This window comes from Triturus cristatus, chromosome 5_2 (genome assembly GCF_964204655.1).
Source record: "Triturus cristatus chromosome 5_2, aTriCri1.1, whole genome shotgun sequence".
In the NCBI taxonomy this organism is placed as follows: domain Eukaryota; kingdom Metazoa; phylum Chordata; class Amphibia; order Caudata; family Salamandridae; genus Triturus; species Triturus cristatus.
In genome coordinates, this window is record NC_140588.1 from 307,364,060 (window position 1) to 307,384,883 (window position 20,824).

General features: G+C 44.5%; 1 protein-coding gene across 2 annotated transcripts in view; it reads right to left on the reverse strand.

The window, feature by feature from the left end:
• C5_2H5orf22 (chromosome 5_2 C5orf22 homolog) overlaps nt 1-20,824 on the reverse strand; it is a 409,270-nt gene that overhangs the window by 107,498 nt on the left and 280,948 nt on the right. For both annotated transcript variants that reach the window (XM_085607073.1, XM_085607074.1), the window contains one exon: nt 16,109-16,230. In XM_085607073.1, coding sequence (XP_085463199.1) covers nt 16,109-16,230 — 122 coding nt within the window. The remainder of the gene's footprint in view (nt 1-16,108; nt 16,231-20,824) is intronic.

The following is a 20,824-nucleotide window of genomic DNA, read 5'->3' on the forward strand; positions in this document are numbered from 1 at the left end:
GCCCTGGAGAGACCCATCTTAGTTATGGTTGTCAGCTGGAGCCAAAGTCCTTAGTCTAGCCTTACAGTGCATCAGATGGCTTCTCTTTCCACCTGGGATTCCTTTCCACTGTCGTCGGTACCAAGTCCAGGGTCTCCTCGACTGTCTCACCCATGTGCAGGGCTTTTTAGGCACCCATGGGCAATCCTCTGATATCACATCATTCCTCCATCCCTGTCCCAACCATCTTGCACAGCATTCTCAGACAATCTAAATGGCGACTTGATGTTGTCTCTGGTAAAAGCTCCTCTGAGAACCTCACCTTAGCTGCCTAGTTCTTTACTGTGTTGGTTCCAAAGATTTGGACTCCCTCCTTTGTTTCTCAGGAAGTGAGCCAATCACTGTTAACTGCCTTCTTGTGTGAGGAGGATGTTTGTTTACAGTCCAGGAAGGACGGGGCGTGGACGTTCAGGCTGGACTGTTCCCTTTGGAAGCAGGGTCAAGACTGATTTGCATATGGCTGGGTTTAAACTGGAAAGGCATGGGGAGCACAAAAACAATGGATTTAGGCCCAGATACCTGTACTGGGGTGAATGTTTGACATTGTTCATTATTCTGTCCATCAATTGTGCTTTTTGGTCTTTATCATATGTCATAGCATCTAGAACTTGTTGGCTGTAGACAGGTATGGGAAGCAGCACTTTAAACGTCCTAGGCTGTACCACATCATATTCCACCAGTGCCTGTCCTAAAATAGGACAGAGTGTCTCTTTGTTACTAAGCATATTTGCATATGGGTGTAGCCTTCTTTTCAAAGTGCATTCATGCCGCTTCCAGCGGGCTCAGGGAAAACCAACTGCACAGTGCTTATTCCGCTGTGGAATTTTGGTAAATTGACATGCGTAACAAGCATTGGCATAGCCAATAGTTCTCGCTTTTGACACCTTATAAGTATTTAGTGATGCATCACAATATCCTTGGTTCAATAACATCAACTGTTGCATGGCTAAAAACTTATAAGGTCCCAAAGGCGAGACCTATTGGCTTTGCCAATGCTTGTTTTTGGAGGCCTAGCATGCAGTTTTAAATGTAGGCTGGTAAGAAAGGTGCCAACCCGAGGGGCAAGGTCTAGAGAGAAATAAGATAGGAAGAGAGGTGAGTTATAGCTGGGGGCAGAGAAAAACTCAACTCTTAGGTCTTGTTTACAATATAAATGCTCAGTCACACAGGCGATTACATAGCTCAGGGTCCCTTAAAATTAATAGAAAAGGGCAAAATGAACTGAACACAATTTTGTCCTTTCGTAAATAAGCCGTCGTATACACCCAGAGGTATCAACAAACGTTTGCACAATAACAACACCAGCCAACTTCAACTGGATTTCAGCACCCAATACATTCTTCATAGGCGATTTCTTCCCCTACACAGTAAAGAGTTACGGACCCGCGACACAAGAGGATGTACCAGGGAGTACACTGGATTTGGAGGATTCATCCGTCCACTACTTACATAGCCAATTCAGCCTAACAAACATTTTCTGTTGTGGACACTTTTTAACAGATGCCTTTCGTTGTATGTAGTTTCGAAACTTCCGGATGGCATAACAACCAATGTCACAGTCCAACACTTTCTGCAAGTCGTCTGGAAGTGGGTGGTACAGCTAAAATGTAAGAGGGCCCAGGATTGTAGCATTGAAGTCACAAAAAATCAATGGGGGGGAGGGAAAAAGAAGCAGTGGTCTATTCAGCTTCCAATGGTTAGTACAAAAATCAACAATGAGGGGGAGAATAGACCACTTGTCCTGTGTACCAGGGTCTTAGTTAACGTGGATGGTCATCGTTAAAAAACCCTCATATACATACACAAGTATTGGGCGGTATATGTTGATTCTCCGCCTTCGTGTATCGTAATAGCATGATCATTGGGCGCAAAAAAAAGGTAACCGCCTTGCTTACTCGAATTACTCTTAGTAGACCAAACAGAGTCATCACGTGTGTAAAGGCAACGGTAACCGCGTGAATAAACATACAGACTTTTACCATTACGCCTTGAGTCACATAGGAGACGAACAAAGAGAGGCTATCTATACAACTTATAATGCAACAGTGTCTTTAGTCCTAATACGAACGCATAGACTCATACCATTACGTAACGAGTCACACAGATAATAAATAACGACACATTTTTGACTATATAACATGAGCGGTCAATTTGAACACACTTTGACAAATAAGAACTTCAAATGAAAACCGATGTGGTGTTTACTCTACCTCCGTTTTAACTCTATTTTAAATCTATCCTCACATTATTTAGTCTGCTCTGTGTAAGAAAAACGCCAGAAATGCGCAATTGAAACTGTATACCAAGATTGTTTCTAAAGATTAAATATTCGTTCTAGCATAATTCTAAGAGAAACACTAGCAATTAATGTATTGTTAGGAAGTGATAATATTCACTATTTCTTTTTGCAGGAACAGATACTAAAAGATCTGACTCCTTACACCGAGGGCGGTGAGTACTTAATAACCACCCCCAGAATTCACTAGGTGAGCCCAGGAATGCTCCCCTAAACTATTTTGGTCCTGACGAAAGCCTCTAGACTCTGCACGAGGCTGAAACATGGTACACAGGACAATTGGTCTATTCTCCCCCTCATTGTTGATTTTTGCATTGAAGTCACACCAGCCAATCGTAGTGCACGCCACAGATTTCGGCTGTGGAGTCCGCACGTGCCCTTTGTCCGAGCTGTCCTTTCTTACAATCGTTGGGCGCTGCGGATGTATTTGTTTTGTAAGGGGCGTCTGAACTAGACTGTAAATGTATGTCTTGTGCATGCCAAACTAAGCTGCTGAATCGCATGATGTTCTTTATGTTCTTTATGAGCTGGAAAAAAGGGGAGACGTGTTTAAATGGGAGGACTGTTCAGTACGGGTGAGCCAGCAAATTTATAGGGACTGCAGAGCAGAGGGTTTAGGTTGATTGTAACCCATCAAAATCTTTTGGCAGATAAATCGTACAGCTAAAATCACTTTGCATAGGAAGACGTCAAGCGTATTTCTTTATAACGCAAGAACGGTTCATTTTAGGTCATCGTCTTGTTACACTGAGTGCCATTATTTAGAATTGCTATGTGCGCGCGCGCGCTAAAAGAAAAAAAACATATTGCTCCAAGCAGGCTGAAAATAGAAACATTTTTCACATTTGGTTTCCTCCGGTGGCTGGTGCCGATATGAACATACTAGCAGAGACCGCTTCTGGGAAAGAATGCACGGCTTGAAGCAGAATCTGCATTTTCTTTCACATTAACTGTATGTTCTGGAGCTTGGCATGGTAGACAATTCACATACATTCCAAGCAGGCAGCTGAAGCTTGTGTTATTTTAAAGTTTACCAATCAATCAAAAAGCTTTATTTCGATAAAAAAATTATCATAAAAGCATGTACATACAAACAGTTAAAAGATAGCAATTCAGTAAAATAGAAAAGTTTGCAGCAAATCACATTAGTAGCTTGATGATTGAGTTGGATGATATCCATATAAAATATTAAAAATGTTTAAAAAAGTAGTTAAAAAGGCAGTTTAGGAGAAGGAAAAAGTGCATTTTGCTTGTTAACAAATCGATCTAATGAGTTTACTTCTGATAATCCAGGACCAACCCAAGAATTTGGCCACCGCACAGACTAGCACCAAAGTTGTGTCTGAACGTAAAATACGTAGAGCGATGCGATAATTAGAAACACCCAAAAGACGGCAAGCAGGGCCTAGCCATCTTTTTCTCGGGTTGGCATACGCTGGGCATTCAAACATAATATGGGCTATGCTTTCAACTTTCTCTGTGCATATCGGGCAAGAGTCAATGGTCTGGTAGGGGGGCTTCCATTTGTTAGTAAATTCGCGGGTTGGGAGGGTCTCAAGCCTGAATTGGAGATACAGAGATCTGTCCCTAGGTTTGAGTACAAACTCTAAATAAGGCTCAAAGCTGACAGACTGTTTGTGGGAGTAAAAAGCTTCGGTTAGCCTGCCTAGATTGGAGCTGGTGAGGTCCTGATTATCAATCCAGGCCCAATAAGCTCGTTTGAGGTCCTCCTTAGACACAGGGGCTCCATGTTCCCAGACTTCATTCAATCCAATCATGGTAAAAGATTTTTTAATATTACGGAGCCAACCTATTTTGTGGGAGCCTGCAATGTTCATGATTTCCCTTAGGCCTTCAGTGTACTTGGCCAGCTCCGGGGTGCGCCATAGGCGGGCCCAAAATAACAGTGGGCGTAGCCTTGCGATGTCTTTAAACGAGCGTCTGCCCAGATCGCTAAAAAGTGGTTTCAGAGGGGTACCCCTTGGCATTGAGACAAATTCTCTCAGGAAATTGTTCTCAGACAAAGTGATTTCATCAATGTTGTCAAAACCCCATAGTTCGGCTCCATAGAGGGCCGAACCCACAGCTTTAGCCTGATAAATCACTAGGGCGGGAGTGATTGGCTTGCTCCTGGAGGAGCGATGTTCTTTTGCAATCACTCCCGTAACTCGCCTGTGATTCAACAGCATTTTGTTGATATGGGGTCTCCAGCTTAAGGTGTCAGTAATTCTGATGCCTAGATAGTCAAATAATTTGACATGTTCGAGTGGAATTCCATCGGAAGTAATGAGTACGCTGGGGGATTTATGTGATTTAAAAGAGAGGAGCTTGGTTTTAGATGTGTTGATAGCCAAGCCTCTCATTGAACAAAACAGATGAAATCTATCTAAGAGCTTCTGTAACCCTGCTGGTGTCTTAGAGATCAGCAGGGTATCGTCTGCAAAGAGGAGAGTGGGAACTTTTTCCCCCGCCAGGGCAGGAGCATCAGCTGGAACATCTAACAAAAATCTCACCACTCCATTCACAAAAAGTGAAAAGAGAGTGGGCGCCAATACGCAGCCCTGGCGTACTCCTCTGTTGACGGGGATCTTTTCAGTTCTCTGTGCCTGGGAACCCCATCGCACCCTGGCGAAATTACCCTCGTGGAGGCGGACCAAGAGGTCAAGAATAGAAGACGGGACACCCAATTCTTGGAGGACAGACCAAAGACGATCACGAGGGACCAGGTCAAAGGCTGACTTTAGATCTATGAAGGCTAGATGGAGATTGCCCTTACCAATCAATACAAACTTCCAATATAACAATAGCAGCCTAAAGACCTGGTCAATCGTGCTCGTGAATGGTCTGAACCCGGCCTGGAAATGAGACAAAATACCGTTCTCAGTAACCCAAGATAAAATGCGCTCCAGAAGGACCCTGCCAACCACCTTCTGACTAACATCAATAAGACTTATTGGTCGGTAGTTAGCAGGATCCTCCCTGGAGCCCTTCTTAAATATTGGTATGACCTCTGCACCCTTCCATGACTCAGGGATAGGTAACCCCTTGAGAAAAGCATTAAGTAGAAGAGTAAAGTACTCAGCCCAAGGTTTAGGGTTAGAACGAAACAGATCGCCGGGCAGGCCATCTGGACCTGCAGCTTTGGCTGGGACCAATCTATTAATAGCAGACATAACTTCAGACTCTGTAAAAGTGTCATAGTTGACCAGAGTAAGGTCCCCTGGAATAGTGGAGGGAGGAACACAGGGGATTTGGACAACGTCGTCTGAATAGAGATTCGAGAAATGAGTAAACCATTCGTGACTTGTGATGTGATTGGGGATTGCATCAGGATCTGAACCTCTCGAATATCTGCAAAGGTTCCAGAAAGTATTTCCGTCCCTGGCTACACTGGCATTTTTCAGGGCCAGCCAGTGAGATTCCTCCCAGGCACACTTTGCATTGGTTATAGCCTTCTTATATACAGACCTAGCAATTTTAATTGAAGAGCAATCCTTGGATTTAATAGCAGTTGCTAACTCTTTCCGGCTGGCTCTGCACTCGGAGTTGAACCAAGAACCTGGTGATTTATGTTTTTTAGTATTATTAGTAGAGGAGGATAAAAAAAAGGACCCAATTAACTCGATGGTGTCTGCATGTAGAGATACGGCCTTGGTAATCTCATTAGGGTCTGCACAGGCTTGCCTAAGTTCTGCAGTTTTTAATAACACTATTTCATTTATGGATGTAAGTTTTTGTTCATCCATTACAATTTTAGGCCATTTAAGAAATCTTTTGCAGTTAGATGGAATCACATCTCTAGTGAGCAATGAGCGATGATGGTCGTAAGCTGAGGAGTCAGGGGTCCATGGGTTCTTTAGAGTAAAGCACAGGGGGTTATGGTCACTATCGGTGGTAGAAGCAATGTCCAAGTCCACTGTGTAATGCCAAAGTCTACGATCAAATAAAATATAGTCAATTCGAGATGGGCTAGAGGTTCTATTAAAGGTAAATGCTGCATGGAGATCGGAAGGAAGTCGACCATTAGCAGCTCTCAGCCCATGTTCTAGAACCAAGGCATTCAGTTGGATTATCACCGGTGACCATCTCTTAACTGGAGGAACAGTTAGAGAGGGTATACACCACCTGGCGTCATCCTCTTCAACCTCCAGGATATCTTCGGAGGCAAGGGGTTCATAAGTACAGTTCGGATCTCCAGCAACCAATAAAAATGAGTTGGGAGGACAAGAGGAAAGCTCCTCTCCCAAGGTAGTAAGAATGGGGGACTTGGTTCCTCCTTGGGTGCCCCTGGTTTAAACATTGAAGAACTCAATGGTGGGCCCCCCATTCAGCCCACTCAAAGTTATATGTAACAGGTCCGAGGAAGGACTATGTACATGTCGAACTCTACAGGAGAGGGTAATGTTTAACCAGATTATGAGGCCTCCTTAAGGGCGTCCGCGACCAGAAGACACTGCTGGGACACAATAACAAGTATATCCGGATTTATACAGAGGTATGAGACTCCAGGTCTCTTGAAATATACAGAGATCAAAAGAAGCAATAAAATTATTCCAGTCAGGTAGAGAGAGTTTAGCTTTCAGACCAGCGATGTTCCATGAAATAATTTTTAGATTCGTATTTGGGGCTGAGGATGGGGAAATAGCCGGATCCAATAAATGTGTGGATGGGGCTATCGGGTGAGACCCGACTTCACCCGGGGTCTCACAAAGGTTGGTGGGAGGGTGTGTTTGGGGGAACAGTCTGCAATTAGAGGTTAAGATGGCGTGGGGCAAATTATTTGGGATTGTTGGTATAGTTAGTGGTGTAGTCAGTCAGTCAGTTTGCCCCAGAGTTGATAAGCCCTCGAGATGTTGAAGTGACGGCCCGCCCCTCCTCCCAACAGGGACAATGGGCAATGGCAGAAAACGTCTGAATTGGATGGAAGATGAGTCCGGGGAGGAGGTTCTATACTCAAGAGCAATAAGGTCGTCTGCTAAGCTGTAATTAGCTAGAGTCAGCTCGATTGTGTCCGTAGGGGACTCAATAGAACTGAGTCTTCGGGCCCTTAATAAGTCGTCTCTTATGAGGGAACGACAGCCTCTGACATGGCGGATCCAGTGGATCACCTTATTTTTTAGAGATTCTTCACTCTCATAACCGTTAGTCGTGGGGACTCCCACCATGTAAGCAGTTGGCTGTTGATTGGCTCTAGATCCTTGCGCTCTGGAAGATGGAAACAGCTGGGCAGGGACTGAGGATTTTTGGGGAAAAAGAGGCTGGCTTATCGCAGAGCGAGAATGTAAAATTGGTTTGGTCCTCGTAGAAGAATTAGAAGGATTAGACCCCACTCTGGTGGGTAGGGGAGGGTCAGGTCTAGTTTGTGGGAATGAAGCTGATGTGTGTGTACTAGAGTCAATGATGTTTGTAGACGAAGATATTGAAGGGTGTGAATGGCAAATAGTATTAGGCAAAGTGGGTGGTTGTTGTGACAGTTGCGTAGCAGGTCTTTTGGCCAATAATAATAGTTCATTGACTAGCGCTTTTAGTTCAATAATTTCATCCTTCAAGGCCTGAATAGTTTCCATTATTGGGCCTGTTGCTGGGACAGATTCTCCTAGTGGTTCTTGACATGGCCTGTACCCTTCTTGGAGTAACCCAGGTCCAGAGGGTCGATCTCTACAAAGTGTAGGTACTATGGGTACATCGGGGCTAACAACTATGCCAGAGAACTCAGCAGCGTCGTTGTCAATGTCGCTTAGAAGCTCAAATCGATTTGCACAAACAATAACAATGGGGTCGAGAGGGATCGCGTTTGCAGCAGGGAGACAAGGGCTTGCTAGTTCTATTAGTGACTCGGGGTTAGCACTACAGCTCTGCATAGCGTCCTGAGGTCTCGCTAATGATGGACTTTGAGCAACTTTTTTGTTGCTGAACATTTGTGGGATAGTAACAGAGCCTGGGCGATGGTTAGATAGTGGTGGTGGGGCTATGGGTATAACAACTGCGTCAGAACCTAAAATGGAAGTACATTCATCAACTAAGGAGTCAATGCGCTCTAACGTGGTAGCTGGCGTGTGTTTTTTGTTAGATTTTCTAGCCTTATTCCTTTTAGCCGTGCTACCAACAAGATTAGCGGGACCCCCACTCATATCCGATATTTTCCTTTTGCCCATCTTAGCCCTTGATTGACACACAGTAAATAGCTGGGGAATGTGAGAGTATCTGGATGGCAAGCACGGGACGAATGCCCCTCAGTATAGACACAGTACCTTGTAAGGGGGTCTGTCCAGAGGTTGTGCGATACAGCGTACGCCACGGGTCTAAGGTGTTAGAGATGTGGCCCGTCCCGGCCTCCTCCGGCCCCGGACGGCCACAGACGGCCCGCCCTTTGCTCGGGCTTCGCCCGGCGCGACCCGCGCGCGATCCCGCGACGCGGTGCTGTGCGGGCTTTAATCTCGCCTCCGGGCGCGGGAAAAGCGTCACTGGAAACCAGGGCAGGCTGGGGAATGTAGTCTCCCTCCGCGCGACGGCCGCTGGATGTCCGGTTGCAGCAGCGGGAGGGAGACCGGCAATATCAGCAGCACACTGGGCAGGTCACTGAGAAAGTGTTTCCCCAAACTCGCACTCCACCCGCTCCACCGTGCTGTGCGGGCTTTAATCTCGCCTCCGGGCGCGGGAAAAGCGTCACTGGAAACCAGGGCAGGCTGGGGAATGTAGTCTCCCTCCGCGTGACGGCCGCTGGATGTCCGGTTGCGGCAGCGGGAGGGAGAACGGCAATATCAGCAGCACGCTGGGCAGGTCACTGAGAAAGTGTTTCCCCAAACTCGCACTCCACCCGCTCCACCGTGCTGTGCGGGCTTTAATCTCGCCTCCGGGCGCGGGAAAAGCGTCACTGGAAACCAGGGCAGGCTGGGGAATGTAGTCTCCCTCTGCGCGACGGCCGCTGGATGTCCGGTTGCGGCAGCGGGAGGGAGAACGGCAATATCAGTAGCACACTGGGCAGGTCACTGAGAAAGTGTTTCCCAGTTTACCATTTCAGTGGCGTCGTAGTGTGCCAGGAGGCTGGATGCAAACAAGAACAAGCATTGGCAAAGCCAATAGGTTTCCCCACTGGAGCCATTGCCAATGCCTTTTGGCCATGCTCTACAGCTTTCGGCTTTTTCTTGACGATGTGCATTATCAAAACAAATAATAATAATAATAAAAGGTGCACATGGCAGGTGGAGCATGCATAGGGCACACGTGGTGGGAGATGAATGGGCACCGGGAACCAACATAAGCCAGCTGGGAAGGCTGAAAGAGGCAGCGTGCACAGGGGCAGCACCGTATGCCTGAGACTGCAGGTATATACAAGGGGAAAGCGGCAGCATGCAGAAGAGTTTGGAGCTCAGGATCTTGCCCTGGGTAGAAGCATGCCTGAAGCAGCTGGATATGAATACAGGCTGCAAATGGGTAAGGCACCGGAGGATCAGGCTCGAGTGGTGTTGTCACGTGATCAGCCCTCTATTATCTTGTGTTCCTGTTTGGTGGACTTTATGTCACGCAAAGGAGGCAGAGAAAGAGCAGGCCGGCAATGACTGTGGGTTTTCCCTTCTTCACCATGTTTGGGTGTGAGCTGTGCAGCACTGGGCTCTCGAGTCTGGGGGGTTATGTCGTCTCTAGGGATGGATGATCGCAAGACAAGACGAGCACAGAGGTTCAGCAATGCTAGAAGAGAGGCTGGGAGAGGCAAGCTTGGATGTGAAATTCGGCAGGGGAAGCGTATGGCGCGGAGGGAGTAGAGAAGCAACCAAGAGCTCTCTATCACAGCTAAGCAGCACAACCCCATCTGTAGCCTGCAAACACCACCTCCAATAGAAAGCAGAGCCAACAAAACAATTGGCAATAAAACATAAACATTAGTGCTCGGAACAAAAAGTCCATAAGACAGGCAGAGATCATAAAAAGTAAAAGAAGCACAGATGACAAAAAGTGTCATTAAAGCATAAATACAGTGAGGCACAGAAGCACAGCTACGAAAAAACATGCAGTAGCAGAAAGAGAAACAAGAGTGCTTAAAAGAAGGGAAATAAGAGGGAGATGGGTAAAGAGAAAAACAAGCGCGCGTGCTGAAAGTTTAAAACCAGCTGCGAGACGCGCTCTGTGGTGGGGAAGGGGCATTGAAGCGAGGCGCGCGTGCTTGGCCGAGCGAGAGGAAAGCCAGATGGCGCCTCTACTTGTGCCTGTGCGCATAACCGCACACTGTATGCCACACAAAGCTGTGGTCGGACTTTGCAAACTCCACTCCTAAATGTCTCGCCAGAGCAACGCATGCGCTAGCTCAGGTGAGACCTAAAAAACGGATCAAGATAAAACAAACATCACTGGCAAGCCTTCAAAAAAACTAAAACCAAAAATTCAGCGGAGCAATGGCTTGTACCGATAGTGGCCTCCTGCAGCATAAAAATGAGTCTGCAGCTAATATCCAGAAGGAGTGGGTGAGAATGAACACTTTCCAAGCCACCAATATCTACCTACAGGTCTCTGAAGCCAAAGAAGTCCCAGCCCAGATACCTAGAATAAGGTCCTCAGACCATATCCGAGAAAGATAGGGCTTGAATGTACAGTGATGGCCTGGGTAAGAGATGGGCAATAATCTCGGTAGCAAAGTGTTCCTGTCACATGGTTGCAAGCACTGTTTGGAAACTACAAACAGGACAAAATAAAAGCGTTATCTCAATGGACTGTTCGTATAGCAGGGGGCAGTGCTAAGGCTGGAAAAGAGTGGAACAAGTACAAAGAATGTTTATTACTTCATGCAAAGAAGTGTATAGCGTACTTGCTGCTAAATAGTAAAGTATTATGTGATCTTGGGTGACCACTTTTTAGCTCAAAAAGCTTTCTCTTGCAACTGTGGAAGGGGACTATTTACTGCACTGCACAAACCTCAGAGCTCTGGCCTACTTCAAATAAGTCGACCATTACCACTACTTGTCATTCAAGGCTACCAAAACGAAGACGTTTCTTACCTTTAGGAGTAGTTTTGCTTCTTGAAGAATTTTCTGGATTCACATGCTGTGCATTATTCCGCCATCTAGAAGTAGGGTCCAGAATTCTCCTTTGTGTTAGTCCTTTCCCTCTCTCTCTTCATTTTTTTGGGCGCCGACTATCCCACTATTTGGTGTCTAATCCAGCCTCTCCTGACGTCATATGCCCCTTCCCCGGAAGCTTCCACGCATGGTCACCATCTTCAGATTCATTCTTTGTGTACTTTTCTTTATTCTTTATGTTTTTTGTTCACTTCTGCTCCCTCATCTTTTGGGGAGGCAGGTGGGTCTCATGAGAATCCAGAAAATTCTAAAAGCTGCATAACTAGTCCTATAGGTAGGAAACCATTTTAATTTGTAACGTGAATCTTTTCTGGATTCACATGCTGTGCACTGATTTTGTACCTTTTTTTTATTTTTTTGGAGGCTAGGTTGAAGAGGGGTTTGAGCTTATAAATATATTTGTAGTACTGTCTGTCCCACTTACACTTCCTTGTGCATCTGTATGTCGATGCAGTTGTGCTTTGTGAACGTGTGCACTGATGACCAAGTCGCTGCCATGCATATGTCTTGCAACAGGATATTTGCCGGGAAGGCTATTGTAGCTCATTTCTTACACGTTGAGTGTACTCTTGGTTTGGCCACAAGTTGAGTATCACCTGCTGTATGACACATCTGGCTTGTCTGGGAGATCAACTTTGCGATGGTGTTTTTAGTAACTGGTTTTCCTTTTTGTTGTGTGCAAAGGACACAAAGAATTGTTTACCTTTCCTTACCGATTTTGTGTTCTCCATATAGTACGTTAGCGCTCATCCGGTGTTTAATGTATGTAGTGTTCTTTCAGCCTGAGTATTTGGCTGTTGGAAAAAACTTGCTATTTAGATTGTCTGGTTTATGAGAAAATGTGATATAACCCTTTGTTGGAAATGTGGGTAGACCCTCATGACTATCCTGTCTTTGTGTACTTGCATGTATGGTTCTTGCATGGTGAGTGCTTGAAAGTCGCTCCTGTGAGAAACGTCATACGATTAAAAAGGCATTTTTAAGCGTGACCAATTTCAAGAGACCTTGTGAAGTGATTCAAAGGGTTTCCTCATGAGTGGGGTTAACATCACATTTAAATTCCATGTAAGTGATGGTACACTTCTTGGTGGGGATACTTTTTCCCCTTTTAGAAATATTTTCATTACAGGACTTTTTAAGCAAACGTCTTCCTATGTGACCCCTTATGTAGGCCACAATTGCTGCCAAATGTACCTTTAAAGACAAAAAGGTTAACTTGCTGTGATGTAGGTGTGTGAGGTATCGTATAACTGTAGTATATTTTGTATTGTCTAGTAAGAAACCAGATTTGTGGCACCACCTTGAGTATCGTTCTCATTTGGCTGTGTAGTATTTCCTTGTTGCTGGTCTCATTGCTTCTCTGAGGACCGATATTGTCTTTTCTGGAAGTCCTAGATGTCCAAATTCCATGTCCTCAGGAGCCAAGCTGCGAAGCTCAGCTAGTTCGGTTCTGGGTTGAGAATTGTCCCCCTTGCATTGCATATTGTTGTGAGCTATCTCTAATAGGTCTAAGAACTGTGGGCAATGTGTATTAAGGTAATTTGTGACTGTCTGCAGTTGTTTATTACTAATTATAACAGTGGGATCGGGGGAAAAGCATAAGCACATCTTCCTGACCAGTCTATCGACAGACAATTCACCAGGGAGTGATGGTGTGGATGTCTGGATGCAGAGGATTTTGTGTACTCTGGTGGTGCAAACGAATGGGTCTATTTCTCGTGTTCCCCATTTTCTACAGATCATTTTGAGTACTGTTTGATTCAGTTCCCACTCGTGTGAGGTGGATGCTTGTCTGCTCAGATTGTCCGCTTCTACACTGTCTTTCCCTGGTAGATGTATTTCTGTTGTGTTTATTTGATTCTGGATGGTCCACCTCCAGATTGCCTGTGCTAGTTTTGAAAGTACAAATGATTTTGTTCCTCCTTGCTTGTTGAGATATAACATTGCTGTTGTATTGTCTGTTTGGATTAGTAATGATTTTACCCACAGCTGTTTCTGAAAGGCTTTTAAGGCAAGGAAAACTGTTTTTAGTTACAGTACATTTATTTGTGGTACTGCTTCCTGTACTTTCCATATTCCTCTGATATTGAGTCTCCCCATATGAGCTCCCCAACCCATTTGCGAGGCGTCCGTGGTCATGGTTACTGTAAGAGTTGGAGATATGAATGATCTTCCAGTGGCTATGTTTGCTCTGCAACACCACGCAACCTCGTCTTGTACTCTTTGCGTGACAACAACTAGATCTTCACAATTTCCAGTGGCTCGTGACCATTGAGTTTGTACCCATTCCTGAATTGGTCTCATATGTAACCTTGCATATAGTATGAAAGGAATGCAGGAGGTCTTTTCTCCCACTATTTTCCCCACAGTCCTCACTGTCAGAGTCTGACCCCTCTGGTATTGGTGAGTATCGTACAATCAACAATAGTATTCTCTTTTGGCAAGGTTATGCTTTCGACTCTTTGGAGTTGATCCTCGCTCCAAGGATGAGCTTTTCTTGTTCTGGATTAGGTGACAATTTGTTTTTGTTTATGGAAAACCCCAGTTTGTGGAGTGTTGCTATCACTGCATTGATGTTGTTTCTGCACTTGTGTTGTGAGTTTGCTTTTACAAGCCAGTCGTCTAGATAAGGATATACGTGTATCCCTTGTCTCCTCTGATGTGCTGCAACTGCTGCTAAGCACTTCACTTAGTAAACACTCCGAGTGCTGAATTTACTCCGAATGTGAGCACTTTGAATTGATAGTGTGTTCTGTACAACAAAGCACAATAATGTATGTGCTTTTGATTCTTTGGGATGTGTAGATATGATTCTTTCATATCCATGTTTGCCATATTGTCTCCTTGATGTAGCTGCAGGATGACTTCCTGCAGCACTGTTGTGTTGAATTTTTGTGTCCTAATGAACTTGTTTAAGAAACACAGGGCCAATATAGGACGTAGAAATCCATCTTGCTTTGGTATCAGAAAATATGTTGAGTAGTTTCCCTTGGCAAATCTACTTTTTGGGCACTCTTTCTATTACCATCTTCTTATAGAAATGTTTTAGATTCTTGCAGTAGTCTGTTTTTTCCCTGTGGTGTGGACCACTCTCCTTGGTCCCTTTACTGGTGGGTGTTTGACTAGTTCTGTGAACAGCCATGTTTGATGATATTGAATACCCACTCATCTAAGGTGAACTGCCTCCACTTCTGGAAGAAGTCCCCAATCCCCCTCCCTACAGGAGTCGTGTGTGGGAGGGGGATTAGGGACTTTTGAGTCACTTACTGGCTGGTGCAGCCGCCCCTCTGTTGGTGGCTGTGATCTGCCTCTTGCTCGTCCTCGAAAGGGTTGACACAGGGGTGTCTGGTACTGCCATTCTTGAGTAGGCGTTTGTGTCTGGCTTGCACCAAGAAAACTCTGGTGTGTGGTGGTGGTAGTGATGCTAACTTGGAGGCTCCCTCTATTTATACGACTCCTTATATGTGTGTTTGACCTACTTAGATGCCCCCTAAACTACAGGGCTTCCATTGATTTTGCTGTGTCATTGTTCTTTTTAAGCTGCTGCAGGGTATCATCCACTCGGCAATGTTGTCTTCCTCCTCGCTCGACAACCCGTTATCTCAGCAGTGAAGTCTCCTTCTGGCCCTGCATGGGGTTGTGTCTGTGCCTCCGTTTGTCTCTTGCGTTTAAGGTCTTTGGTTTGCAGTCTGCGTGGCCTCACAGTTGTTGCTTCTGTGGTCTACTGGAAAGCGAAGGTTGCACACCTGATGGTTATCCTTTTGTGCAAACTTGTGATGGCCTTTCGGGCAGAATTTAAAATATGTATTCTCCATGTCACATGGAACATGAGGGCCCTGCCCGGACATTATCAGGTCTTCCTTCGACTTGAAGTCTTGCGTTGCGTGAGAAACTTTAGATTGGATCCTGTTTTTTAATAGTTTTCTTTGTTACTTCAGTGTTTCCCTCGATAAACTTTCGAGCAAATCTTTTTCTTTAGGTGATTGGAGAGCCTTCAGCAATGCTTCCAGACCTAAACTGTGGACAAAAAGATTCTGAAGATGGCGACCACGCATGGAAGCTTCTTGAGAGGGGCAAATGATATCTGGAGAGGCTCGTTTAGATGCCAAATGGTAGGTCGGGGGGGAGGAAAAGGAGGAGGAGAGGGAGAGGGAGAAGGAGGAGGAGAGAAGGAGAGGGAGAGGGAGAGGGAGAGAGCTCTAACACAAAGGAGCTAAACACTAGATGGTGTAATGACACACAGCATGTGAATACAGAAGATACCCGCTGCAAAACAAAGACTATAGTCATGTTCCTGTTTACTTGATTTAACAGCTTCAACATAGAACTCCTCCTTCCAATTTCTTTTTTATCATTACTATTTACCCTTCGCAATCAAAAATAAGTTTCCCATGCTTCTTCAATTTGGCCCAAGATCTAGGACTCCTACCTGTATTACAAAACACAATCTGATGTGATAACATGTTAGTAAGAAAATATGGTTACTACATGTTGCGTCTTAGTTTTGGGTAGAAATACATAATACATAAATCTGTCTCCTATTAGTTCTCATATGGAAGTATGTTTGCAGCGAATACAATAAAGGAAACACAAAGTATCAATTAGTCAACTTCATTTCAACACCGGGAAACTGGTCTGGTTCTGGCAGGGGTCTTACACACAAATGTAATTGTTACAATACATGCACTCTATTCTCTCTCACCCAGGATTTGAAGCCCATCTCTGTAAAGTCTCCTCACCATCATCCTCACAAAAATCTGCAAACGCTGCTTCAAGTTCTTCTAGTTGACGGATACGAGTTTCTACACAATTTACCAAATCCTCCTATAGAGAATAAAAGGTTAAGACAATAAAGAGGTTCAGCATTGAACGTGCCATTGAAAATTTTAAATAACAAAATAGCAAGTAGCAAACTATACAAAAGAATACAATAAATATGTGCATTGTGCAATTTGAAAATGGGTCCAAAGATCAGACAAAGATGAGGACAGTATGCAAATAAAGACTACAGCATAGTCCTTTTCATTATTTTATTTCTAATCCTGAAAAAAGGTAACATTTGAAAATGTAGCAACATTTACTGAGCACTGAGGCAGACTTTGCCAAACAGTCTCGCATAAATAGAATAGAATACCTATTTTTCTCCTCCAGTACACAACAGTAAACACAAAGGCCTTATGCCTCGGGATAATGCAGTTGGCTTGACTTCAACAGGGCTTCTGTGATGCGAGTTGCATAAAGCGGCAATAATGCTTGATTTGCTGATGTATTCAGAGTCATGGATAGCTGTAGCAAAAGTATGAATTGGCCGTTATATATCCAAATATAGCTGAGGAGCAATGAAACTCCATATATGCAATTGGGAGGGCAGAGGAACTTATTGTCAGAGGCAGAAAGGGAACAGCACAAGTTTGACAAATCCCAGCTAACATCCCTTCTATCCTGCAAGGTGCACATACTCCAAAAATTGCCATAGTTGAAATATGTTTGCTCAGCTTCTTGGTTCTATCTTTTGCTGTTATTAGGCCATCATTCAATTCAAGGGGGTGCGCTTGTGAGATAATATTGCCCACCGTCTTGGAGGCTGAGCTAGTGATCTCTCTAACGCTGGTAAATGTTATGAATTAGTTTTTAAACATTTTCTTATAGCTCTACTGCCAAACAGATATTTTCAGTCAGAGTTATTCATCTGTTGTAATTCCGATTGGCATGGTTCTTTAAGTCGTAATGTCCCGTTAGCATGTTTTGGCAACTTCAGTCTACTTGTGGTTAAAATAGAAAAATTTAATTAAGACTTTTGAAGCCAGGAGATGGAAAAGCATTGACTATCATGCAGTATCCCTTTAAAGCTTCCCTTAAATAATTTGCATCGCTCGAAACTGTTGGCATGAATTATATTTACGGTACGGTTCAGGAAGATAAGGTAAGGCAACATAAGTAATGGAAAACTTCTTAGAATGTTAAGAGTGTGAAGGTTGCCTAATCTGACTAAGTTTCCACACACTTAAGTGTAGACAAACTATCGCAAACCAAATTCCCACTAGACAACAAGGTTGTGCAGAGGCGAAAACGGACATCAGATGAACAAGTGTACCTAGGTGAAGAGAATATCTGTTATCAATCTTGCAACCACGTAGCAGTGTACATACAATGCATATACAGTGGCTCCTCACGACTGCCCTAAAGCTCTGAGAAATTGAGGCATGTTTCCTCACTGGCTTTAGAAGCAGCATTTGCTCTAATGAAATGGTCAAAAGCACTTGGGGGCAACAAAACATCACCTCTATTGAAAGACCAAGATACTGAGATCAAAAGAGATTAACTTTGTTAAGATAAACCTCAGACAACATCTGTTGTTTCTGAACCTGACAGGTGTCAACAGAAGAATGGTGCGCCATCATTGCTCACATCCTTAGATGCAAAGAGAACTTTGATTGGTTCAGCTGCAGTTATAAGGCAACTGTACTGTCAAAAATAGGTTTTGGCACCGCTTCCAAGAAGACAACACTGTTGAACTATTATAACCCCTGAAAAAGGATCCGGGTTAATGGGGTCTCATCCGAAAAGAGGTATTAAGCAAAGCTGCAACTACTTGAATTCATTATTTTAGTATACTGAATCAATTGTTTTTTTAATTAATCACACATGTACATGTACAAGATATATAATGTTTTTTTCAATTCGGACGCGACACAGCGCTATTTAGAAATCAAATATTGTTAGTTTCAATTTCAGCCAATACCCAGAAAAGCAACAACATGCCCATTTGAAAATAACACTAAATGAGGTAACACCCTATACAAGTGTCACCAATTAAATGGATGATGAGCCCACCAAGGAGCTAGGGGGGACAAAGCAGTAGAGGGAAAGAAGAAAGAAGGGAGCCAGAAAAATAAATAATTGGTGAGAAGCCGGTAGAGTAGCACTGACAGGACTGTTCACAAGGGGCATACCATACCAGTAGTTAGTCCAACTTGTATTGTCCCGTACAGAAACATAAGGAAAAGGGGAAGGCTACAATCCATGTTCACAACTCTGAATACCCCATCCATATTCATGGACTGTTTCGTCAACGACCCGACTCAGCATGAGCGAAAAAAAGGAACTGTGTAGAAGTTTTAGAGCACAAGATGCACCCCTTTAAATGGGTATTTCTGAAGAGGCGGTATTATTTAGCACATCCTAACCAGTTTGTTGCAGAACTGCCAAAAAGACTAGTCATAAGCATGACCCCTCCCCCCGCCTCCCCACTTTCCGAGCTGTAACCATTCACAGGCAGAAGCAGCCCAATCCCACAACAGGGATTCTACTTCCAGCTCATGGAAGGGGCGACCCTGGCTTTCTGCCTAAAGAGGTACAAATCTCACTAGAAATGACCTACACACAAAAACCCAAGCCACAAATGCAGCTAAGAAACATGACAGCCACCCTTTCCACTGGCTCAGGACAGGCTCTTGTCAGAGATCGATAGAAAGTCATGCTGCCTCAGGAGTCAGGAAGTGCTCCCAAATTTGAGGAAAAACATTAAGCTGGTCATTGATTCTGCATATTAGCTCTTCATGAGCCACTATAACCATCATTATTTAAGCCAATCCTCTCTGAATGCTAGTTACATACTTTCAGCTCACCAATAAAAAAAATGATGTACGTATGTATGTGTTGGTGGGGGGTCGGGAGTCGATTAACATAATGTAGTACGTGAAGTAGGGATTATATAAATACATTTTACACACATTTAGGAACAGGGGAAATTAAGAGATTTGCTCGGGAGCACACGATGTTGAGTCAGTTACTGAGGCCGGGATCCTAAACCTAGATCTCCAGTTTCCAAAGGCAGAAACCTGAGCTGCTTGTAAGTTACAAACCACACTCTCCAGGGCAATACACCCCAAGGATGCCATAGCCATCATGTAGGATGAGCAAGGCAGCCACTAATGTTAAATCATAAGCACATGATGTCTTCATACTTTCATGTATTAAGGTCCAATACTGTTCTATCGACTGACATGTCCACAAGATATGCAGAATGTTACCTTACGCTTGACTGCATCTACAGGAAGTAGTGTACAGGTTCAACCTAAAGTGGTACACACGTTGGGATATCCAGTGGCATTCATGTGATACCTTAAAGAAATTGATTTTCAGTCACACATTGCTCATTCCCTACAGTGACATCAGATAGCAATCGAGACAAAATCTCCTCTGCAAATTCCCTTAAGAGTATCTCTTATTACAGGTGTGGTAACAACTTTCCTATGGGGGCAGAGAATAAGAAATACATTATAATCCAAAAGAGGGCAGAAGAACAAGTTACTTACCTTCGGTAACGCTTTTTCTGGTGGATACAGTATCTGCCTGTGGATTCCTCACCTTGTGAATATCCCCTGCGCAAGCAACATTCGTAACTTTTGTAGCAGTCCACGCCGATGAAGTCGAAGACGACGTCACAGAGACAAGGCTCCGCTCGCGACTCCGCTGACGTCACTGGCTCCATAAGAAGACCTCATCGGCGTGATGACGTCAGTTCCGCCCTTTTTTCAGTGCCTTCGAGGCATACGGACGTACTGACAGCAAATAGAAAGGCAAAAGAAATAACACAATGCCTTTGACAGTAACAAATACAGTTTGAAACAACATCATTAGAATAGTAGGTATACAAGGATGGACAACGGGGAGGCGGGTGGGTCAGTGAGGAATCCACAGGCAGATACTGTATCCACCAGAAAAAGCGTTACCGAAGGTAAGTAACTTGTTCTTCTGATGGATACATCTGCCAGTGGATTCCTCACCTTGTGAAAAGATTCCCACAGCAGTCCCACTCCCGGAGGAGGGTGTCCAACCTTCTATACCAGAAAGTCCTGAAGGACGGAATGAGCAAAACCTCCGTCCCTCCTCACCTCAGAATCCAAGCAGTAATGCTTTGCAAAAGTGTGGAGGGAGGCCCAAGTTGCCGCCCTACAAATGTACTCCACAGGAACACCTCTAGACAAAGCAGACGTGGAAGACTTAGCTCTAGTAGAATGAGCCCTTAAACCCTCTGGAGGTTCCTTACCGGCCAAAGAGTAGCATATCTTGATACACAAGACAATCCATCTGGAAAGGGTGCGCTTGTGCACCGCTCTGCCTTTCCTGCAGCCAACAAAGCCCACGAAGAGCTGGTCATCAACTCGAAAATATTTTTTCCTGTCAAGGTAGAAGCTCACCACCCTCTTAGGGTCCAGACGGTGCAGCCGCTCCTCCTCCTTGGAAGGGTGAGGGGGAGGATAGAAGGTAGGGAGGGTAATGGATTGCCCCAGATGGAAAGGAGATACCACCTTAGGCAGAAAAGCAGCCCTGGTCCTGAGTACCATTCTTTCAGCATGAATTGTCAAGAACGGGGGTTTTGAACTCAGAGCTTGAAGCTCACTTACCCTCCTTG